This window comes from Danio aesculapii, chromosome 13, assembly GCF_903798145.1.
Source record: "Danio aesculapii chromosome 13, fDanAes4.1, whole genome shotgun sequence".
In the NCBI taxonomy this organism is placed as follows: Eukaryota; Metazoa; Chordata; class Actinopteri; order Cypriniformes; family Danionidae; genus Danio; species Danio aesculapii.
In genome coordinates this window covers 16,983,707-17,009,984 of record NC_079447.1, presented here as the reverse complement: position 1 = coordinate 17,009,984, position 26,278 = coordinate 16,983,707, and the positions used below count along the sequence as shown (strand labels likewise).

At 36.4% G+C, this 26,278-nt stretch overlaps 1 protein-coding gene across 1 annotated transcript; it reads right to left on the bottom strand.

Moving 5' to 3' along the window:
* Positions 1-400: 400 nt before the first annotated feature.
* Positions 401-25,447, bottom strand: dcaf5 (ddb1 and cul4 associated factor 5). Its single transcript, XM_056471041.1, has 8 exons — positions 25,046-25,447; positions 16,510-16,653; positions 15,377-15,553; positions 14,055-14,184; positions 13,358-13,571; positions 8,502-8,568; positions 8,286-8,413; positions 401-2,165 (listed from the first exon to the last, which is right to left on the bottom strand). Exons 1-8 carry the CDS (start codon positions 25,251-25,253, stop codon positions 864-866), a joined length of 2,370 nt encoding a protein of 789 aa, XP_056327016.1. The 5' UTR covers positions 25,254-25,447; the 3' UTR covers positions 401-863.
* Between the last annotated feature and the right edge of the window lie 831 nt (positions 25,448-26,278).

Genomic DNA, 26,278 nt, shown 5'->3' with positions numbered 1-26,278 from the left:
TCGCACTGGCGCCGTTGTCCTGTGGCTGCCGTCACATCATCCAAGTGGATGCTGCACACTGGTGGTGGTGTGGAGAGACCCCGTCATGATTGTGAAGCACTTTAGTTGTATGGCCGTACACAATAAATGCACTATATAAATACACATTACATTACAAAAAGACGTTCAACTAAAGTGCTCTTAATAAAGGGGCCTGCGACTGCATGCTCTAATACATCTTGCATTTGGCCCTGCAATACACTCCATTAGACAGATGGAGAGCAGATACTGATGTATCACCATGGTGACGATCCTCACATTGCAAAATCCTAGAGAACGCTTGTTTAGAAATTACAGCAACTTCCTGTTCATTGAAGATCACAATGGCATCCGATGAGGAAGAAGAATCATGACATAAGGCTTTCTGTGGAAACACTGGAACAGAACTTTAATGCACAACTCAAACAGCTGCTGCTCAATGAGGCTACCATGGAAACACTGTTTTCATCCCGCCCCTCCCTTTTCCATCCCAGTTCCACTGACATAAACGCACAAGCAGCATTCTTGCAGAAATGCTCTCAAATCCCTTTTCTTCTCCAAAAACAAAAACAATCCAGAACCACCCCAACATAAAAGTTACAGGATCAATGGAACTAAAATACCATGAAAACAAAAGCACTGCAGTTATTTTTTTTCCTCAAATAACATAATATCACTAATATCTTCTTTTTTTTTAGTGTCATCACTGCGGTGTGACCCCAGAACGCATGACATCATATAAAGAGAAAAAGAGAACTTGGTTCAGAAATGATAAACCAAAAAGAGTCTGAAGATGAACAACTCAAAACAAGTTTGACTCTGAGCCAGTGAGTTGTGCTGTGACATCACCACGTCTTCGCCCTCTTCTCCGATGGAGAATCCTCCTCGTCTCCCGAGTCTGAACAAGTCCGTTTCCCAGCAACACTGGTGATCTCCCGCTCAGAGGGCTCCCCTTGGGTCCTGGAGTCACCAGAGCTCTTACCGAGTTCTGCCCCAGAGCATTCTGGGTGTATAGAGTCTCCACAGTTCTCATCAATATGTGGACGTCCGTTAACACCAGCAGCTGTGGTGCGACTGCTGAGTGTCAGGTTTAAATCCTCCACAGTACTCAACTCTTCTCCGCTGGTTCTCCCTCGCTCCAGTTCCTCCCCAGACTCCGCCAGAAAGCCTGCTCGTGATTTCGCCCTCTCCAAAGGGGCGTCCCCAGCCCCTGAGAAGGAGGAAGTGATGCGGCGCCTACATCTGGACTGCGATTGTCTGTCAGATAAGTCTGACGAACTTGGCTTTTGTTTTCCACGATTTCTGAAAGGCCGATCTTCATCACCTGAGGACGAAGAGTGGGACGACTGATCGTGGATGGAAATGTTGGGATAGTTGGAGGAGTCTGTGGCGCTGTGAAGTGTTTGGGCAGAGTCTCTTGTAGAAAAGCCAATATGGCGCCTCCATCTGGCTGCATTGCGCTGTCGCATCCTGCTCCTGCGCAGCTCCTCGTCAACTCCATCAGTGCTGGAGGAGGAGCTAGAAGACGAGCTGGGGGAGGAGCTTGAACTGGAGGCTACGCCTGCTGAGGAGGCGTGGCTAGAAAGACTTGAGTTTTCACGCGGGCTAGGGGATCTGGGGCGGGGCATTGGGTCCAACCAAAACCCACTGGAATCGGAATCCTCGTTCACAAGGTCAAGCAGAAACGCAGACGCACGTGGTCTGGCCCGACTCCTCTGTGACCCGCTTCTATCCTGATCCGTCCGCTCACTCCCAGACACATCCGGTCCCGCTAGGGAAGACGAAGACGAGTGTTCGGAGTCGCTGTGATGAGCTGCAGACACGGTAGCAGGAGATCGTGGTGTGGATCGTGTGGAGCGGGTCGACCGCCGGGCTCTGGCGTGCAGCTGCAAAATTGCACCCTCGCTCAAATCGCTGTCCGAGTCAGAGCTCCAGCCCTCGATCTCACGTCGAACCAGCGAGTCAAAGAAAGCCATCATTCGAGGGTCTTCCTGCACTGACTGGCTGACGTAATCATGTGACAGGCCGGTCCCGCTGTTGAGCACAAGGCTTATGTATTCCTCATGAGTGTACAGAGAGCGAGACTTGTCTTCCACAAGGCCTTCCAGATCTCCTAAACTGTCTGGCTGCTTATACGGACTCCAAACCTGCACACAGAGAAAAGCAGAGAGGCCGAATTAGGCTCCTTTCACATGCCGTTTATGTTGCAAGTTTACAAGGGACCTTAAAGGTACAAGAAACCCTTGAGTACTTTTGAGATTTTAACAGAATTGTGTGTGTTGAGCATCAGTTAAGACAACGTTAGCACTTGTCAGCTTTAATTGTGGAGAAAACTGGATAACTCTGAGCTTTTGTCAGCTAATTTTATCTTCCGGGTTTAAAATCATTTTTGAGGCAGGATCAAAATCAGGGACGTAGCGCGAATCTACTAGTGGAGTGATGACGCGACGGTTTCTCATTTTTATTCATAGCTGAGTTTTCTTATCCAATGAGAAGACCCTGCTTCTTAATTATTCACGAGAGCACGTGCTCTCCAAAGGCAAGGTATACCTGCCAAGCTGTGAGACCAATAACTAGGTGAGACCGTGTCTGCGGACTCTGCGCACAGCACACAGTATTTAGCCGTTCGTAAAGGGTCGTATGTGTTTGTTTCCATGATCCACGGTGTTTGTTGCATGTTTTTCCCTGCGATCCTGTCAGGGTCGGTACAGCAAAGCTGTTTGTGTGCAGCAAATATTTTTGTCGGGAGAGCTGTACAAGAATTGGAGAATGGTAGACTTTGTCTCTTATCAGTTGAATTCGTTTCCATTTAGATAAATCACCTATCCGTGCTTTAGTGTTCACCCCTGTTTAAAATCCTCCAGATTAGCGGCAGGGTTAATGGTTGGAATAGACAGGGCAAGAGACCTGCTGCACTGCTATCCACTGTGTCTGCATTCAGACTCGGGATTCAGAAGGAGAGAAGTCCTCCTCATTTATAGTGTTTATATAAACATGATTCTTTTTATAATGATATAAATTGTGGTCATGTTTATATGAAATAACAAATGTAGCAGGGCATTAAATTACTGTTTATTTCTTTGCATTTTAACTTTTTACACTATAAAATTATGCGTCTCTTCACTGCTCGCAGCACTCCACGCCCATCTCGGAGCATTTTTTGAAAAAAAAATTCGGAGGTAGACTTGAACCGAAAGAGGGGGTTTTCATAGCCCTTTAATAGTAGAATTTATAAACAACATATACATATTTTATAGGGGATTAAATTAACCCTTTAAATTAAATTAACCATTAAATTAAATTTGCGTTATCAACTTGATACTTTGAAAAAAATATTTTATAAACCTTCATTTGAAATTTTCATTTCATTATTGCTATATATTAATCTTTCATTATAGTATTATCCTGTATACATTCCATTCAAATGTCTCACTATATATTCATTCAATCATTTCCCTTCACCTTAGTCCCTTATTTATTAGGGGTCGCCACTGCGGAATGAACCGCCAACTATTCTGGCATATGTTTTACACAGCGGACGCCCTTTCCAGCTGCAACTCAGTACTGGGAAACCCCCATACATTTTCGCATTCACACTGTGGGGGAAACCGGAGCACCCGGAATAAATATATATATAAAAAAAGTTAATAAATATACGTTCCAAAGCAGTTTCCCACAAAATATTGCTGGTAAAATGAGATTTTAGAATACCATTCTAAAGATTAGGATCAGTACATTTTGTTATATCTGCAAAAACTTTTATTAACATTGTTAGTATTATTTTATTATATCATTAGTAAGTTAAAACCTTTATAATAAATGACAAAATATATCATTTTAAATACATGTTTTTCTCATCATAGAATCCTAAAAAAAAGTAAACAATTATAATAATCAGAAAAGTTTATTGAGCACCAAATCAGCAAGATGTGAAGGATCTAGACATGATCCGTGAAGAAATTTTGACATCACAGAAATACATGTAATATATAGAAGTATATTTTTGATCGAATAAATGCAGCCTTGGTCGGCTGCATTGTGGTTAGCACTGTGGCCTCAAAGTAAGAAGGTCGCTGTTTCGAGTCCCAGCTGACATTTCTCTGTGGAGTTTGCATGTTCTCCCAGTGTTCACGTGGGTTTCCTCCGGGTGCTCGGGTTTCCCCCACAAGCTCAAAGATATGTGATATAGGTAATTTTAATAATTTTAAAAAGCTAAATTGGCTGTAGTGTATGAGTGTGTGTGAATTAGGCATGGGATGATAACCGTTTTCAAGGTATACCGGGGTTTGGAAAAGTCAAGGTTTTAAAACCGCCAAAACTTTCTGCTATACTGTTCCTAAAGTATATTTTTTTATTCAGGTTTTGTTTTATGTTTTTTAGGACTGCAGTATCTCCAGCAGAAAAGATATCCAAAGATGGCATTTTAAATTGTAAAGAAATCTGTGTTTTTGAACCTAATGAAGACATGATTTATTTAGCCAGACATGTTTACTGTTCCAACATATTATAAATGTTCCTCAAAATAAAATATATTGTGTTCAAAGGGAAAAAAAGTTGTTGTTTTTTCCCCAGACATTTTAAAAGAATATATTTTAGAGCAGTAATACCGTGAAACCGTGATATTTTTATCTAAGTTTATCATACTGTCAGAATCTTATACCAGTGCATGCCTACTGTGAATATGATTGTGTATGGGTGTTTCCCAGTACTGGGTTGTGGTTGGAAGGGCATGCACTGCATAAAACATATGCTGGATAAGTTGTCGGTTCATTCCGCTGTGGCAACCCCTGATAAATAAAAGGACTAAGGCGAAAAAAATTAAATGGCAGCTTTGGTAAGCCTAAGAGTCTTCTTTCAAAATTATATAAAAAAAACACAGTGAACATGCTGTCAGTGTGAAAGCACAACGTCAACCATCTTTTTCAGTACTATGGGTTCATAAAAGAGCCCCAACACCCCAGACAATAACAGAATTATTACCGAATTGACCATATAAATCACTGCAGCCACGTCAATGTCTGCGCAAACAGCAGATGTACATAAAAAAACATGCAATGATGGTCTCTGACAAATTCGAGTTTAGTGAGTGAGAACAGGCCCTCAGTGCGCAAGTGTTACTCAACATCAACAGCCTGCCAAAAAACGATTTCACAAGAACCACCAGCAAAGCATAAACTACAGCCTCACTGTTACACTCATGACAAACACTGAAGAAACAAACATGACAGCTGGAAAAACCACAGCGACACCCATCACATCGCTAACCAGAAAGAAACCGCTTGTTAGTGCATTATATATTTGTCAGGAAGCTGTGTTGTGAAGCTGTAACGGTTGCTTGCTTTACAGTGATGACAAGAAAGGACAGTGAATCTAACGGGTAAAATCATGCCTAGATTCTGTGCCTTCAGGCTTTTAGGTGCGGCCGAACAAGCGACAGCAGAAATTCATTTAAGACTAAACGGAGGACACGTACAAGTTCGGACATGATGATTTTTCCAACACATGCTGAATGTTTTGCTATGTGTGTGTGGCAGGTCTGCTCGTGTCTGACAGGAATGGTTTACCCATTTTATCCATTTATTCCCCCTCATGTTGTTTCAGACCCATAGGACTTTTTTCTTGAAACATAAAAGGAGTTGCATGTTAAAACACGCCTCTCTTCCAGACAAGGAAACCAAATAAGGATGGATGCTGCTGATGCTGTTTTGTTAGAGATAAATATTGAAATTTGAGTTGCCCTCAGGGTAGCTTTCAATCCTAATTTGTATATTTTGCATATTGAAACTTTAGTCACAGCAAACATTTTGAGAGAAGGGATGTAACGATTCACCATGAGCCGGTTGAAATTCAATTTAAATGTGATGATTCTGATTTTTATTTTATAATTTTCGTGTTGTTTTTGCTTTAAATTTTTCTTATTTGCTTTGTCTATGCTATATGTAGACAAAATATGTAAACATCATTCTTTTCTTCTTGAAACTGTGCCTTCAATAAAACTTATTTGACAAAAATGCGATTTTTCAAATCGGTAGAAATGTTGAACAAATCACTGTGCATGTTTTGAACAGAGGGGGCGCTGTGTTTAAAGCTGCAAACTTGCTTTACCTGCACATCAGCGGTAAGCAAGAGGTGTGTGTGTGTGTATGTGGGGGGGGGTTGTTGGCAGACTAAAATGACAGTGATGAGGTGCACTAAACAAAACAGTGAGTGCAAATACTGCAAAAACACATTTACTTATGGCGAGTTCAGATTTTAGCCCCCGACTTTGACTCGTCGACAGGTTTTTTTGAAATCGCTGACAAATGCCTGAAATCCCAAGCAAATTGGTGCTTGTTAAAGCAAGTAACAATCACAGAGTGTGCACTATTAAAGACGCAATCTGAGAGAATTGCAAATGAGTTGCTGATACCCGTGAGATATTTGGCGTGCTACATATCTGGAGCTGTCGGAGATTCAAATCATGCTGTATGAAATGTGTTCTGATTGAAAATAACATCGGAGATCACCTACAGCCAATGAGAGAGCAGCATCCACTAATATGGGTATCTGCAGGCCAGCGGAAGGATGGGAGAGATGTTAAAAGCGCTCGGTTTATTTAGACCCAAGAAATTGAAAAAAAAAAAAAAAAGAACTGGTGGAAATTTGGCAGGGGCACCCGTAACTGTTTGACATGTTTCATATGAGTAATATCACGACTGGGTTGAAAAAAAAGTTGAAGAGATATTGCTAATGCCCTTCAAACCCAGGTTTTCTACCCCACTAGAGGGTTCTTTCTCATTATGTAGTTAATAACAAAAGATATACTACGTGACCTTGCATTGTCTCCATGTCACTTCTCGCCTGTGTTTAGTTGTGACAGGTAGTTTGGACAAAGTTGTTGGTGATTCTTCCTATTTTAAAGTCATGCAGTATGAAACCCCTTGTCACCGATCCATCTTGCAAGGGAAACACAGCACCAACCAAATGCTACCCCAGATAGTCATGCAGTGTGAAAACAGTCATGACATGGCTACTTTGAAAATCATGCAGTCTGAACTCGGCATTACACTAACAGAACAACGAATATGATGCAGCACAGTGAAAAACTATCGTCACAGATGTCTATATGCATAAAGCTATTAATAGGCCAAACCACACTGATCGGAGGATTGGCAGCTGTGCTTGCTCTGACGAGTGCTACAGAGATCACATGGTGCATCAGTGTTTTCATAGCGAAAGTGTGAAGATGTTTTTTAGACAAGAGAAAGCTGTGCTGTTAGAGAACCAGGTATTAGATTGTTCCTTTTTTTACCCTCTTCTTTTCAATTTAGTTTATGCATCTTTTTTTAATAATTTGCTTATTCTGTCATATATTATAATAATCAGTATTTTATGCCAGTGGCCAGTCGCCTGAAACAAAGGTCTTTTGAGCACCTCTGTACATACTGCTCTCTAGTTTAGGAAAGGCTTTCCTCTCCACACCTGCTATCTCAGTCCCCAGTAAAAGAGTTTGCTCATCAGCAGAGGACATTGTAAATGTGCAAAGATCTCAGTTTATGCCAGAAAACATAGATATGCTGATATTTCTTTAAAAAAAAAAAAGGAAAAATCCCAGCATAATCACAGTTTTAGGTTGTTTGTATTAAAGAACCTTCGTTATTTGTATTGTTCATTTTTGTCAGTTTAGTCTTTAGTTTGCATTATTAACTTTAATTGTATTTGTTTTATAATTCCAATTAAGTAACTGCAGAAAAGATTATTTTGTAAACAATTGTGCAGCATTTAAGAAAAAAATGAAAAGATTCCTGTTCACCTTAAATTTGTCTCAAATAATTTTGTTAAAAAATCGTGACAAAACCGTGAATAGTGCGATTAGTATCGTGAATCGAATCGTGAGTTACATCGTTGCATCCCTATTTGAGAGAATTCACCTTGGCTGAATTTAAAACAAGAAACAGTAACATTTACTACAATTTGAAATAACGCTTATATATATATATATATATATATATATATATATATATATATATATATATATATATATATATATATATATATATATATATATATATATATATATATATATATATATATATATATATATGATGGCTTTCTGTTGAGATCTGATCCCCACAGAAAGCCATCATATCACTTCAGATATAATACACAACATATATGGAGAGCTTTTATGATCATTTACTGTAAATCCATTCACTTTACAGTATGCAAAAGTCTATGTTCATTCTTCACAGTTTTTGTGTTATGCTTAAATGAAAGAATCAGCTGACCTTGATGACCTTCTCCACCCCGGAGGAGCAGATCATGTACGTGTGAGGGTTAAAGCGGACCTGATTCACAATGGACCGATGACCTTTTAAAACCATAAAGGCCCCATTCACCACTCGACCCGCGGCTCCTGCCGACACACAGACAAGATGCGACCATAAATAATAACAACATATTAACCACGGTAAACATTTGCATAAGTGTGTGAGTGTGTTCACCTGCTTCAGGCTCAGTGGGAATTCTCCACATGTAAAGGTTAAAATCATCGGATCCAGACAAGATGTACTGGAAAAACACAGAAATAAAATTGGTACATGCACTAAAGCCAGTGTTTCTCAACCACGTTCCTGGAGGACCACCATCTCTGCACATTTCCTTTGCTGCGTCCCAATTCGCATCCTTATAATGCGCCCTAAAAGTACTTTTTTGTGAAGGAAAAGTATATACATTTGACAGTGTAACAGAAGAGTATGCAAGCTTTGGTACATACAACTTCCTCGTTAACAGGTCGTTATGTTTCTTAGTTATGAGCCCTGTCAATCATTCACACATCATTCACATTTCTTTCATGTTTAATTAGCTACCTTATTGGAGAAGCAGCAGCAGGATAATCTGCCATTCAAGAGTCTTTCATGCAGAAAAATCGTCCAGGTCTTTTGGGTAATTATGCACTCAGAAGTTAATGTTCAAACATATCTTGATATGATGAAATATAACACTTATATTTTCTAGCTGGTTAGATATTAATTAATAGTCATTAAAACTACTTTACCAAAGCCTCTCTACTTGACACTTGGTATCGCGGGTCAACCATGTTTGTAGTTTATTTACATGAGTTTGTAGTTCTAATCAAATTCACTTTCAAGGCGCAAAGTATTGTGGGCAATACTAGTGGTTAGAGTATTGTTGGTTCTACACTACCGGAAATAGTAACCTTTGGCATGCTCTTTTCAACACTATGGTTTGGGACATACTAAATTCTATTTTCGAATACTATTTAGGCTGGATAGTATGCGAATTGAGATGCAGCACATGTCTCCTTTAGACATGAGACAATAACTATTTTCAGGGTATAGGGTTGTTTGGAAAAGTCAAGGTTTTAAAACCGCCAAAATTTTCTGCTATACCATTCCTACGATATATGTAAGATTTATTGTTTATATTTTTGTATCTCCAGCAGAAAAGATAGCCAAAGATTCTATTTTAAATTGTACAGTAAGACAAATGAAGTGTAAAACAAATGAAGAAAGCAGAATGATCAATTCAATGATTTGATTTATTTGAATTATTTAGCCAGCAGGCACAAAAGACGTTTATATTAAGTTAGATGTAGGTTGTGACGTCAGGTGACCAAAATTCAATGTCTAGCCAGAATCTAAGAACAACGCTAATTTGACATCAAATAACAATATTTGGTTGATTTCTTTGGAAAGTGACCAAAATCCAACGTCAAAACAACATCTTTAACCAACGTCATATTAACGTTAAATACTGACATTCAGGTATGGCAACCAAAATCCAATGTATTTTATACATAGACAGATGTCATAGTGGTAACATCCACACAATGTAAAGCTGTAACATCATTAGACATTGATATTTGGTTGATTTTAGGTTGGACATTGGACACTGATGTCAGCCTGACGTTGGGTTCTGACATGAACCTGATTTTCAATTCCAAAAACAAAATTGGTGTAAAATTGGGGTACAAGATCAATCTGACGTCATGTTGATGTACTGTGTCTGCTGGGATGTTTACTATTCCAAAATATTTTAAATGTTTCTCAAAACTAAATTCATTGTGTTCAACGGGGAAAAAGTGTTTTTCAACCCAGACATAAAAAAAAGAAAAAAAGAGAGTATACCATGAAATACCATGAAACAGTGATATTTTTACCCAAGGTTATCATACTGTCAGAATCTTACACTCCTGATTCAGATCATCAGCTCATTAGCAGAGACTGAAAGACCTGTAATAGGTGTGATAGACAAATGAGACCTCTAAAACATGTAGTTTTGGTGGTCCTCCAGGAACATGGTTGAGAAACACTGCACTAAGCAATTAAGCAAAAATATGACACGATTTACAAAGTAGTAACTATTATTATCTATTTGTGTACCACACTGTCTGAACTATAGTGATAGAACAAAACAAACACATTACCATTCTAAAGCTTCGAGTAAGATAAAAAAGAAACATTTATTTGCAATCATGCATTAAAATAACCAAACGTAAATGTATTTGATATGTAATACTAAACTTTTAAATAAATGCCTTCCAAGATTTTAGATTCTTGACTATATTAATGATTTCTGCAACACAAAGTGACCCTGAGAAATGCAGTTAAGATCCAGAAAATGCAGCTTTGACTACAAATAGTGAAATAAATTCACTCACATTTCTTCGGCTTAATCCCTGATATATCAGGGGTCATTACTGAATAGGTGGAATGAACCGGCCAGAAATAAATTACATTTTTAAATATATTTAAATAGAAAACTTTTATTGAACTGTATTTTTGTTTAAAAAGAGATTATGTAAGATATCTGTGGAAAGCTATCAACACAAATTAAATTTCTAAAAGAATTCTGAGTAACACACTCACACAGTCACACACACACACACACACACACACACACACACACACACACACACACACACACACACACACACAAGTGATAGAAGGGATTGAGGGAGGAGAATCCATGGTTATGCTGAAGGAGGTGTAAGACAGTCAGACAGAAAGAAAGAGAAGAAACAGCTGGACAAACAAAAAAGTCCAAACATAGAATCCAACAGATGAGCATGCACGCACAAACACACATACACACACACACACACACACACACACACGTACACGTACACGTACACACACACTGAACAGCATCTGCCGAACTTTAGATTCAACACTGATAAAACAAGCTTCTACAAGAGCAGCCCAACATTCCCAAAAACCCAACATACCTGAACCTCACAAAGAATGCACACAAACAAGCAGACACATGCACTCTTCTTCTGCACAATCATTGATGATCAGTCAAAAAAAGCAGTTACATTACACATTAACTGATATAAAACCGAGACTGGTTCAGTTAGTCATTCATTTATTATTGGTCTACTAAACTTTAGTTTATTTCAAAGTTTTGGATTATTATGAATTAGGTTTTTTTTTATTATACCAAATCTTTTCTTTAATGCCATGTCAGCTTCATTGGCAATATTCATGGCAAAACCAATTTATAATAATACAAATGTAATAAATACGATAAATATGAGTCAAACCAACAAACAAACAAACAAAAAGTTGTATGGACCCCTTTCACGAGACTGTTATGATGAGTTTAACAGTGATCATAATCTTAATTCCTTGAAAGTTTTTTAATACTTAAATTTTTTTTAACTTATGAACATTTACAGGCATTTATGAATGTATCATGAAATCTTTGCGTCAAATTACAAAAAACAAATTACGGCTTATGCAAGGGGTTTCTAATGCAGCATCTATGAGGCTGAGAGTAATTTTCACGTTACTCTCTCCTCTGGCTCTCATCATCGGTCTCATACTATTTTTTCTTTTTTTCTTTCATTATTTCAGCAAATAGGATTGTAAAAAAATTAGCTGTAATCTCACATTTACTGTGCTCTAAGTTTACCCAACTATGACAACTTCTGCTATGGAGAAACCCGGAAATGTGAAAAGGGTCTATTACATCAGACTTTTTAAATTATAATAAGATAATCATTCTAAACCTTTACTCAAGTATTCTCTTTATAAATAAAATGTATACAAACATTAAAAGCAGAACAGTGCAATAAAATGTTTCATAGACTGGATTCTTGCAAAAGATGCAATATAAAAGTAAAAAAAAACACTATTTACTCAAAGCAGATATTTTCTGTAATATTATATACTTTATCACTGTCATTTTCAACAATTTAATGTGTTCTTGAAATAAAAAATAATAAATAAATAAATACCCAGCTTATTGTATATTTTGCTTGCAAAATGAAATGATTACAGTGTTATAGCATCTAAATTTTCCATATTCCACATATTTCTCTAAAATCAGCCAAATATGTTTGTATGATGATAATAAACTTAATATTTGGGCACTGTACCTACCTAGTAGTCACCAGTGCTACTTTCATATTCTTCTTTTTGCACATAAACAAACTACTTAAAATTCATATTGTATGTATATTAATCTACATATTTAGTTGGAAACTGTGTAAATAACTAGTTTGCATGTACAATTAACCAGGTTATTACCTCAAAAGAAACTCTTTTATGCCCTAATCATCATGATTTTGCAATAATGAATGGTTTCCTGAACATTAAAGCTAACAAACTAGCAATGTTCTATTTCAATAGGATGTACACTACTGTTTGAGCTTGGCAATGTTTTATTAATATTTCTGAAAGGTCATCAAAACTAATTTTGTTTGATCATAAGTTACAATATTCTTTGTAAAGTCATACATAGAAATGTTTAGTATTTTATTAAAAACATTTAATTTCTGGTCCATTTAATGCATGTCTGCAAATAAAAGTAGTCAGATTCTTTTTAACTTACTCAAAACTTTTTGAATGGTAATACATTTGTTTTGATATACACTCATCGGCCACTTTATTAGGTACACCTATCCAACGGCTCCGTAACGCAAACCAGCCAATCACATGGCAGCAACTCAATGCATTTATATCCATGTTATAAGACGCAAATCACCTCAGCCTGGTTTTTTGAACATGACAATGAGTTCACTGTACTCAAATGGCCTCTACAGTCACCAGATCTCAATCCAATAGAGCACCTTTGAGATGTGGCGGAATGGGAGATTCACATCATGGATGTGCAGCCGACAAATCTTCAGCAACTACATGATGCCATCATGTCAATATGAACCAAAATCTCTGAGGAATATTTCCAGTAGCTTGAATATAAGCCATAAAATATTAAGGCAGTTCTGAAGGCAACTTCAGAAGAGGTCCAACCCGGTACTAGTAAGGTGTACCTAATAAAGTGGCCGGTGAGTGTAGAATAGTTCAGACAGTGTTGCACACACTCTTCTAACCTGATCTCGGTCGCCAGCAAAGCAGCAACTCTTCATAGTGCAGGAGTTGAAGTAGCCCTGGTTATCAAACTGGAAGCTGGGCAGGCGAGAGTGGAGCTCATATAGGACGGGGGGCAGACGTCTGCGCAGAGCCAGCAGCTGCGTCCCCGTGCTGTTAAAGCGAACACTCATGGCACTCTGAAGGGACAAACTGCCTCCGTACCGCAACAGAGAACTGCAGCAGACACACAAAGACACATTAACACACAGCAAAGCAATTTCATATAAAAGAACATCAATAAGAGTCACTGATTTTCAGGAGATCCTGTTAACAGTCAGCAGAGGACATTTTTTCACAAGCTCTGGTGTCCTCTGCTGGTCTCAGGCAGTATAGCAGATTTTTCTTAAGCCTTGCTAATTCCATCACAGTGCACATTCGGACTAAAAAAAACTCTGATTATGCAACAAAAACCAAATATGTTTGTATGATGATAATAAGCTTTAGATTTGGACACTGTTCCAACTGTGCTACTTTCATATTCTTCTTGGCCTCCGGAGTTTTATTTTTCTTTAAACATAATTAAACAATCTAAATTCATAATTTTAGATATATTTATTTACATATTTGGCAGCTATCAAAACAATATTTCTTCTTTAAAAAGAAATCAGTTAAAGAGCCGTATAAAAGATTGTGTTTTCAGACAGGCCCTCATCTCACCTGCGGGGTTTGCGGATATCCCATAGTCCCACTCCCTCTTTAGAGTTTGCAGTGGCCAGGAGACAAGGCTCGACAGGGTTAAACATCACGCTGTGAAACGCTGAAGGGTAGTTGGCCAAGCAGAACGGTTCTAGAACACACAACGCACACACAAACAAATGGCAGATAAAACAGATGCTTTGACACTCATTTAAGAACTGTTTTTGCTGTAATTTTATCAAATAAAATGAATATGGGGTGTGCAATATTTATCAAATACAATTATGGTATTAAAATGTTACATATTTCTGTAATTTAAAATGTTGATATATGTTTAGAACATATAATTTTTTTAAGTAATATCACAAGAGCAAAAACCACAAAAATGCCCTCAGCAAAAATAAAAAACTTTAGCTTTTACTACAAAAACATCTTGTGATAATAATTTCAATATTTGATATTACACCGCAGTCCTTAGAAACGTAAGGAAAATGTGATTGCCCTTGCCTTGTTTGAAACAATAGTTATCTGAATTTTAATTTTTAGTGTGCGGAAAAACTACCAGCAAAACTGAAGCCAATAGATTTCTTTACCCATCTCCCACCATGCAAGTGCATACACACTTTAAAACACACAAACGCACACCTTTATTTATTCTCATTCTTTCTTGCTTTGTCAATATATCGTAGTGTATACGGTTTAATAATCAATTTAAATTACGTAAAAATAAATAAATTAAAAAGCGGCATTAATTTGCGCCCTCTCATGGTAGGGACGCACAATGTGTACGGCTGTATGGCTGCGGGTGCCACTGGCCTTTGCTATGCTTCTAGCTTATAGGTTAATATTGCTCAAATGAAAAGAAAGATCCTCTCCAACCTTTAAGCAATGGCTTTCAGACCTTTTATACCACAAGACCTTAGAAAAAACACAACATGTTATAAGAGGATATACCAATGTATTATATTACTTGGAAATTATTCTTTTAGATCAGAAGAACAAAACGAACCGTCAGTTATTTCAGTTTGTTTTTTTTTTCATTTCATTTACATCTATATTTATAAATAAATAAAATCCTTCTCATATAGATTTTTTTAAGCTTAAATGTATGTGGGTGTGATGAAAAAATGTATATTCATGTATATGAAAAAATGTATATATTTAATAAAATAAAATAGAGAAAAATTTGTCATGTCAATATCACACATTCCTAAAAGTCTTCTTTTAATGCTATTAAAAAATGACAAGAGATCAGTTTTATCCATACACATCTAGTATCCTGACTGTAGCATTAAAGCAGTCCATACTCAAAAAAAAACAACTCCACTTTCACATCTGTGTACCTCCATGTGGTGGTTCTCTGGTATCCCATATAAGAACTCGTCCATCATCAGAGGAGCTGGCGAAGACGTTATCATTAACCGGACTGACAGACAGACCGTACACGGCGTCATCATGCAAGAAGACATTGAGGGTCTCACCACGTTCCACGTCATGCAGAATCACCTGCTCATCATTTCCTGTACAAACAAACAGAATGAGTTCAGATTAGCTTTCCCCTCTAGGGGAGATAACTCTGAAATGACATAAGCAGGCCAACAGCATCGTCAAGCACTGCACTGAAAATGACCTGATCGATGATTATGATGATGGAAATGGAACGCGAAAGATATAAGAAATGAGACTAAATTGCGACACAATGAGAGCTTAAAATAAATAAGGCAAAACAGAAAAATGACAACAGCCAATCAGAGTTTTTACTCACTCATAGGCTCCGTCTGAAATTGCTACTTCTCAAGTAGGTACATTTAAAATAAACATTTATACATAAACATTAAATAAAAGTTAAATGCATAATTTTTTTATTCATATATTAAGTTTGTTATGATTTTTTACAAAATTCTGCGAAAAATAGCTAAAAATGTCCACAGATTTTGTCTGGCCCTGCACATGACCTACCAGCGTCAGTTGCGTCGCTTCAATCACATTCAAGTATACTCTATTGTGGCATCATGGGATAGCTCATCAGAAGTAGTAGGTCATCTGGGTACTTCTTGCATACTGTTGTTTGAATACTATGAATTCAGATATGCAACTCAGGTCTATATACACAACTGCACTATGTAGTATGAAAGTATGCGATTTCAGATGCAGCCCTAATGTTTTTAAAAGACTAAATGTTTGCACCTAGACACAGTATTTGTAGTCTAAATTGATCCAAAACATATTTTACTTGTTTATTTTAACATCATTGAATAAAGAAAATATTTAATATCATAGCTAATAAAAATAGCATTTTTCTAGTGAAAGGTTATATCAGAAGAAACATTTTTATAATAATGCTGCATATTTTTCCAGTATTGAGCAGCCCTGTTCCTTCTGCAACTGCTAAAAGTGAATATTTCCACCAACAGTTGTAGTTAATGTGAAAAAGCCCTTCTCTGTTTCAGCAGCATTGTGAAGCTGTGTGTTGTACCTCCTGAGAAAACACGCTTGTTGGTGCTGTCAAACGCCAGACAGAAGATGTTGGACAGGTGCTCCCCCTTTAGCTTCATTGGTTTTGCCCGTGAGTGTATTGCTTTCTCCATGTGCCACAGCAACACCCTGCGGTCATCTCCACCTACAACAGAAAACACATCAACAGATTCACAAGAGGAACACACTCTCGTGTATAAAAGCACATACAATCTGGCTGCTTTACAGACATCAAAGAAAAGCCTGGAAAGCTTTAGGGAAGTTTTAAAATGAACAAATGTATATTCTTGTACCCTTGTTCTGATTTGCAACAACAGATGCTATATATATATATATATATATATATATATATATATATATATATATATATATATATATATATATATATATATATATATATATATATATATATATATATATATATATATATATATATATATGAATGAGCAATTTCAGCATTATGGATGTGACATTTGCAGTAAAAACTTTGCAGCTGAAAGTATATGTTAACATTATACTGAAACATCTGTTTATATTTTCTGAAACAACTAACCACAGAGTTATGGGAGCAGAAAAATAGCAATCTGTAAACATGTTTTGTACTTTAAATGAAGAAAATAAACATGCATTATGGATTTGACAGAAAAGTCTGCAAGTTTACAGTATACGACACACTTTGTAGAAATTCTGTGAATTAAACTGCACAACCCAAAAGAAACAATGCTAATCAAAAGGAGAAGAGTCGGCTCTCAATAGAACAAAAATTATTAATTTTATTTTATTTGACATTTTTGCATTTATGAGGAAAAAGTTTTATTATGGATGTGACGTCTCGTCGTTATGGATGTGACCGACGTGAAATTACCACTTGTGTGACTTTGGTAAATCAAGTACGATAGTTAGAAAACATTGACAGAGACATTTGAGTATTTCTGAAGTACTGTAAAATACTTGTTTACACAAAAAACATAGAAACAGTTTCTGTATTTTGGTGAAAACTAATTTTTTTCATGGCAAGGTTGACATTTGCATGGAATTGCTCATGTATATTGAAAAAATTAAGAGACCAAATAACAAAGTTTCTCTGGATTTACAATGTATAGTTAACTTTTTCTTGAAACTCCTGATGAGCCTTCTTCCAAATTTAAAATAAAAAAAGTTTATTTTAAATAAACTCATGTCGGTGCCAAAAGCCTAGTGGTTAAGTGTGCCGACATATTGCACCATGGTGCTATGGGTCCTATGCCGACCCTTTTCCTGTCTGTCCTCCACTATCCTATCCCAATAAAACATGAAAACCCCTAAAAAATAAAAAAAAATAAAAAGTTCTCATAACATTTGTGATTGTCTGAAAAATTCTCATTTTCTACATAAAAATGTTTAAAATTGAGAAATTTAAGATTAGGAAGAATTATTAGGAGTAACTCTTTAAGATCTTTTTTAAAACTAATATCCATACCTAATAAATTGAGACTTTTCAAGTGGTCTCCTATTATTTTTATTGTATTTTATTATCTGTATAATGTTATCCACTTTCATCTTGTAATTGTAAAATTAATTTTATGTTGTTTTAACTAAAATGAGCAATTTGAAGACCTGCAAAATTTAAGACTTTAAGACCTTTTATAGAAGATTTTTAAGACAACAATGAATGAAATTTCAGACTTGCGCAAGGTTAAACGCTAAATATTTTTTTTTAATGGCCAAGTTAAAACCTTAAAAACAAATGTTATTGAAAGAAAGATAATTAAACCAATAGTAAATGGAGATAATAAATAAACATTTCCTAAAACATTTATTAATAAATATTGTTAGTGATTGGATGGGTGTTGGCCCAAGTGGGTAAAGATTTACATTGAAATAGGAAAATTAAGACCCGTTTAAAATTATTTAAGACCTACAACACAATATTTCAGTGGATTGGAAGACATTTTGAGGCCCTGCAGATACCTTGTACCTCATCAAGATGCATTACTGACAAATATAATCTAATCACTAGACCAGGGTCTGATCTCAGGTCAGTGTGGCACATCTGATATATGAATTATGTCCATAAATAAAAGTCTGAGTCGACTGGAAAACAGCACATTTATATCTAATGAAAGAGATTCAGGTGACTGCCTCGTGCTAAACCAGTGTCAAGTTTCCATCACTATTTTAACGATGTGGAGAATATTTGCAGACATGTGTGTTATATATAACTGACCACATAGGGATGCATTACATAGGCCTTACACATTAATCAACATATGGACTTATTGCACAACACATGGACATGACCTTAATCATTTTTGATGATGCAATATATACATCTCGCCCATACATAAAAAAAAATTCTGGCAACATTTTAGCTGATAGCGCAACCGCTATATCTCTATTGGAGGTGTCAGTAGCTACATTTCCATACACCTATCTTTATGCACATTTTGGATATGGGCATAAAAAAGGTTGATGGAAACGACAAGATGCGCATACATTTTGAAAATGCACATAAAAACGTGTGTGCATAACTTAATTGGATAAACTTTTTTTATTTGATAAGAAAAGATGTGCATAAACAGTGATGGAAACACTTTTACTGAACAAATTCCAGAGTGCGCATTAAAAAAGGTCATGTGATTTTGTTTTAAGATCAGGTGATGATAAAAATGTGTGTGAATAGACAAACCAGCAGGCTGAGCACATTGTAAAACATCTGAAATGTTGTTTTGGTCATTCTAAGTATTAGTGTTATTATATAATAATGACCTCCCGAATCAAGATAGATTGTGCTCCGCGTCTGCGTGCCAGCGATGCCTTCTGATGCGCAAGTCATTTATTAAATGAAGAAAAGATTCACGCAGCTTCTCTTTTCACAGCAAATTCAACTTTTACTGTTAATATTTGGCGCCAGATAATCAGGAAGTGATGATTTTGTTCATTTTGACTCGTTGGATGGAAATGCTGCTTTATTCTCACATCTTTTATGCGATAATCCAGTTTTGAGCATTAAGTTAATTCGCACTTTGGCATGGAAACATAGCTAGTGTCAGTATGGTTAAAAAGCACTATTGTATTTACTATAAATGACTTTAGTATATTTTCATGTGGGTGTCTGACAACTGAAAATAGATCTAGTAGCAGATATCCCAGCCTCGGTTACTCTTTACCTTGCACTTTTTTGTTAACATTTATTATTATTAATTTGTTAAGGATATACATTTTCACATTCTGATACCAATGCCTAATTATTACATTGTTAAAATGACTATAATTAAATTTAATATTCTCAAGAATAAAATGTGTGTTTTTTGTACTTTCATTGTGATAATATTATACTGTTATTCTGGCATTTTATAATGAGTGGCATAAAATGGTCTTAAAATGACAATAATATCGTTTATCGTAATATATTTTGGTGCAATATATCAAACAACAAAATTCTAAAGTGACAGCATATTTTTACTGTTGATCAACTGAATTGATCCACATTATGTAAACACGTATAGAAGAAATACAACATTATAGAAGCTTTCTATTTAAAATAAACATTGTACTTTTGAACTTTCTATTCTTTAAAATAATAATAATAATAATAATAATAAGCCATGCCTAATGTAAGTGAAAACACATGAAGACAAAAATAAAACCTCAACCAGGAATGAACATGTGAAGCCAAAAAAAAAAATCATCAACAGCTGCAACCAATTAATGAGTCAGCAAGAAAAAGAGTACAACAGAAACTGTCTCTCAAAAATAGTCTGAAATGTCTAGAGTGGGCATTAAAGGGGACCTACTATGCAAAAATCCCTTTTATAAGGGGTTTGAACACAGTTGTGTGGAACTGTGTGTGAATATAGCCAGCCTCTAATCCTGAAAAATTTATTAAATCTATTTTTTTTATAATCACACTTGATAAAAACAGTCTGCAGAAACACTTTGATTGACATTCTCCTTTGTACGTGTCATCAGAGGGGGAGATCTCTCCCTTTTTATCATAAACAGTACTGAGTGAGAAGCAGCCGTCTGCCATTAGAGTTTTCACTGTACCTGCTAGAGATCATTTTTAAATGTGGGCTGGGAGCACAATCTCATTTGAATTTAAAGCGACAGTCACCAAAACTGCACAATTTGGATCAAAGCCTTAAAGGGTTATATCATTTATGAGGTATTTTGAGTTGAAACTTATTATTATTATCATTTATGTGAACTGTACATACCCACTGCACATGGACATTCGTAATTATGTACACACCCACTTTACATAAACATTTGTAATTATGTTTATCTATCTGCACACTTCAGATTATTAATAGCTACCTGTACATATATTCATTTATTGTTAATCTCTGTTCATAGCTAATACAACCTGTATATAATGTTCATAGTACACCCATCTGTAAATATCACCATAGTTTTTCTATAACTGCACTTTTTAACTTATACCAATATCCTGCACTTGCTGCTATTGCACTGCTGGTTAGACCGAAACTGCATTTCGTTACCTTGTACTTGTGTACATGTGTAATGACAATAAAGTTGAATCTAAACTTCACATTCACACTAGCAACATCAGAGACTTAATTTACATCTTGTAAAAGGGGCATAAAATGTCCACTTTAAAAGGGCAGCACAATGACACATAGAAGCTGACACATTATGCTTACAGTGGAGACCTAGAACGTGTGTAGTGGTGTTCATCAAAATGATACTGGTGCTTCTCCTAGATCAGGCATGAGCAATATTGATCCTCAAGGGCCGGTGTCCATGCAGAGTTTTGCTCTAACACTAATCAAACACACCTGAACAAACTAATCAGTGTTCATTAAAAAAGCTACAGGCAGCTGTGTTGGAGTAGTGTTGAAGCAAAACTATGCAGGACACCTCCAGAATCAAGATTGCCCATGCAATGTCATAGATGCTGCAACCTACAGTATAAAAAAACATTGGCTGCGTCCAAAAGCTTAGGTAGACAACTTGTTGCCTTGCTGCCTTTATCAGTAGACCCACACAAAATCAGCACCCATCATTTAATTTATTTATTTACTCATGTAAATGTAATTATTCAGTTTTACTTCTAATTTCAGTATTATTATTATTATTATTATTATTATTATTGAATTGTGCGCAAATAATTAGACCATTTATGTAAAAGTAATATTTACTATCTTCTAGTGGATGTATTATTTGAGATCTGCTAGCTTTGTTTACCAAACAAGTGGTTCTAATTGTGGCTCTGAACTTTCAATTTACTAGGACTTCTATGTTAAGCTGCTTTGACGATCTACATTGTAAGAGTGCTATAGAAATAAAGATGAACTGAACTGGATTTTGACTGCAAAGCTTAAAATAAAGTTATTTTTTATTTTTTCATGTGTTCTTTTTCAGCTTCTTCATTCAAAATCACTCTGCATAAATCCACAGATTTGTAAAAAAAACATTCATAGCAAAAAGGTCATCAGGCAGTGATACTGGAGGCAGCGTTTCCCCATTAAGACACATCACAAAACTGATTTCTCTGGTGATAACTAAGGCACTGGTTCCCAAAGTGAGGGTCAGGGGATAATGAGAGGGGTTCACTTGGTGATCTCCAAAAATTGAATAAATTTAAAAAAATATTAAAAATACTATATCCTATCTATAACCTACAGAAGATAAAACTAGTTACATTAAAAATGCAACATACAAAAAAGCCACCAGTTTACTTTTTTTTTTCCATTGGACTGCAACTCCTTGGGTTTTTACATTAGATTATCTCATAAGAAATATCATCATTTACAACAGATTGATTTTACAGCACCAGCCCAAACATTCTCACACCTTTATACCACTCAAATATATTAAAAATAAATACAGGAGACTGAACATGGAGTATGATGTCCACGTGGTGGTCTCCAAAATTAAACCAAGAACAGACTTGTGCTGTAAAATTTGTGCAGACCAGACTCATTAGGTGAGGTTAATATTAAATTAAGCAAATAAATAAATGACTATAAAAAATATCAATAGACTGTTGCACTTTTTTGTGTTGTCAATATACACATGTTTATAACGGCCTATTGGTGTGTGTGTGTGTGTGTGTGTGTGTGAGCTGTTGCATTCGGCAATTGTATGTTTATAACCACATCTGAAAATAGTGGGGGTTGTGTGTCACTGGCATTATTACTTTGGGGGTCATGGGCTGAAAAGTTTGGGAACCTGTGAATTTTTTTGCTTCTGCTGAATGCAAAATAAGATATTTTGAAGAATGTTGGAAACCGGTAAACACTGACTTCTATAGCGTTTGTTCCCCCTACTACGCATGTCAATGGTTACAGGTTTCCAACATTACTCAAAATGTTTGTTTTTTTAAATAATTATTTTTTACAAGTTTTTTCACCTTTGGATAGGACAGTGGAGGTTTAAGACAGGGAAGTATTGGGGGCAGACAGAGGGGAAGGGTCGGCAAAGGACCTCGAGCCGGGAATCAAACTCAGGTCGCAGCAAGCACCATGGTGCTACTGTATATGTTGACGCACTTAACCACTAGGCTGTTGGCGCCGACAATATATCTTTTTTTATGTTTGCAAATCAAGGGCAAATAAACAACAACATACTTTTCTATTTTGGGTGAACTATGCCTTTAACAGTTCATTCTTGAAGTACAAATTGGTTGATGTCCCATTTGTCTTGTATCTAATTAAACTTCACTAATAGTTTACATTTTCTTAGTTTGTCTTTTGACAATACCACGACTAAGCTTGTTATGTGGTGTCAACTTGATGAAGCCTATATCTTTGAGTGACCCACTTCATGCAGACTATAAATAAGCATTTTCTAGAAGACTGATCTTTATCAAGTGTAACATGTAATGCACTATAACCTAGTACTGATATTACTCAGGTGTGAAACTTTCTAAGTTCACCACAACAGCGTTTACATCTGCTTACAGAACATTCTCCCTCTTTTTAGTGTGCAAAAAAAAAGTGCAAAACATAGAAGCATAAAACCATGCAAGCATCTGATGAATTAATATTGAGGTAAAGTTGGTTTTATAATTTTACATTCAAACTTTCTCCTTGATAATCTAATTTCAGAAAAGTCTTCTTTGCAAATTCTATATAGTGAAATAATATTAGCAGCCAATAACTATCCAAATAAATCAGTCACAGTCAAAAAAACAGTGCTAATGTTGTTTTGAAGTCATACTTGCATGCAATTTTAGACTGAATACTCAAAGTAGCTTGGTAAGCAATTTAGGGAGCATGTCACAAGTAGTCACTAAATGAATGTGCGAATTAAAACCAACTTTACCTCAATCAAATTAAGCTGTCAAGAATCATTCTGAACTCAAGTCAAAGGCTTCATTTGTCAATTGAGGTAAAGTTGGTCCACATTTGTCCGGTGACAACTTGACACACTCCCTACATTTTTTTGATGAAATTGGATGTAAACATGACTTGAAAACAACATTAGCTCTATTTAATTGACTGTGAACTAAGTTGTACGTTGATAGTCATTGGCTGTCAATAGGATTTCACCATTTAGAATTTGCAAAAGAATACTTAATTATATTATTAAGAAGAACGGCCAAGCGCACAAATACAAAACTAATGTCACCCCATCTGCTTCTTGAGATAAAGTTGGTTTTATATTGGCATATATGTCAAGTAACAACTTGTGACACGCTCCCTACATTGTTTACCAAGCTACTTTTGAATGTAGTCAGAAAACACATGCAAGTATGACTATTTAACACTAGACTATTAATTTGACTGTGAACAATGCTGTAGCCTACTTTTGATAGTCATTGGCTGCTAATATGATTTCACCATTTAAAATTTGCAAAAAACATTTCTGAAAATATATTATGAAGCAGAAAGTCCAAATCTGTGAATATAAAACCAACTTCACAGTCAAATAACATGCTTATTGAGGTAAAGTTGATTTTATATTGGTACATTCGTCCAGTGACAACTTGTGACATGCTCCCTACATTGTTTACCATGGTACTTTGAAATGTTAGGTCTGAAATCGCATGTAAACATGACTTGAAAACAACATTAGCACTATTTAACTGACTGTTAACTATATTGTACTTTGATAGTCATTGCTGCTAATATGATCTCACTATTTAGAATTTGTAAAGAGTTTTCTGAATTCATAATATTAAGGAAAGTCCAAATCTGTGAAAATAAAACCAACTTCACAGTCACCCAATACGCTTATTGAGGTAAAGTCGGTTTTGCATTCACACATTCGTCCAGTGACAACTTGTGACACTCACCCTACATTGTTTACCACGGTACTTTGAATATTCGGTCTGAAATTGCATGTAAACGACTTGAAAACAACATTAGCATTATTTATTTGACTGTGAACAATGTTGTACGTTGATAGTCATTGGCTGCTAATGTAATTTCAACATTTAGAATTTGCAAAGAAGACTTTTCTGAAATTATATTGTAAATGAAAATGTCCAATTCTGTGAATATAGAACCAACTTTACCCCAACACGCTTCCGTTAGCAACTGCTACCCGCCGTTGACCCACATTCAGGGAGAACCGGAGGATCTTACCGGACACCAGCCACTGGCCTCCATTGTTGGAGAACTCGATGGCGTTGACGCAGCCGAAGTGTCCGAGCATGTCCTTCTTGTAGAGGCTGGAGCAGCCGGACAGTCTGCGGCGCTGGAACTCCTCCTTCAGCTGCGGGTGTCCGTCGATCGTCCTGCGGGAGAGAAACCCGACGGCGCTCCGCATGCCGCAGCCCCGCGCCTCCTTCATCTCTCCGCCACAAAATGAGTGTCAACGCCGCCGCTTGAGTGTCCCGGCCGGCATGGGCTTGAGCTCGGGTCTGGTTCGGTGGACTGTAGCTCGGCTGGACGAACTACTTTTTACATGTTTGCTCGGTAAAGCGTGAAAGTGCGCAGCAAAACAGAGGCTTGTTTAGAGTCCCACCGACCGCCGGCACTTCCTGCTCCGGTGCACGGCTGATGACGTCACGAGGAGAGATCGCTTTAAGTTCATTGTAGCAAAAACAAAAATACTACTGTTGTGTTCTTGCAAATCTCTAAATAAAAATATATGTTTAGAATAAATATTAAAAATATATTCAAAGACTTTTTATAAGTTCAAAAATACTAAACTTTTATGATCTGACATCTTTATACTTTACCACTCTGGTTCAGGACACTAGATTAACATTTTATTCATTTGACGTATAATAGAGTTTTGTCATCTTGTCTTGGCCCATATATTTATAAAGGGTTTCGTGTTAACTGCAGATTTTTTTAATCATATTATTTTAATACTATATAATTTCTGTATAATTATAATTATATAAACCTGTTTATATGATATTATACTGATATTAATAAAGCTCAATTCTGAAAAGAAAAAGACAAACATTGTTAAATGACCCTCTTTTGCCTTCAGAACTGCATTAACCCTTCATGGCATGGATTCAACAAGGTACTGGAAATATTCCTCAGAGATTTTGTTCCATATTGACATGATCGCATCATGCAGTTGCTGCAGATTTGTTGGCTGCACATCCATGATGTTAATATTCTGTTCCACCACATCCCAAAGGTGCTCTATTGGATTGACCTCTGGTGACTGTGGAGGCCATTCAAGTACAGTGAACTCATTGTCATGTTCAAGAAACCAGTCTGAGATGATTCACGCTTTATGACATGGTGTATTATCCTGCTAGAAGTAGCCATCAGAAGATGGGTACACTGTGGTCATAAAGGGATGTACTTGGTCTGCAACAACCCCCACACCATTACACCACCACCACCAGCCTG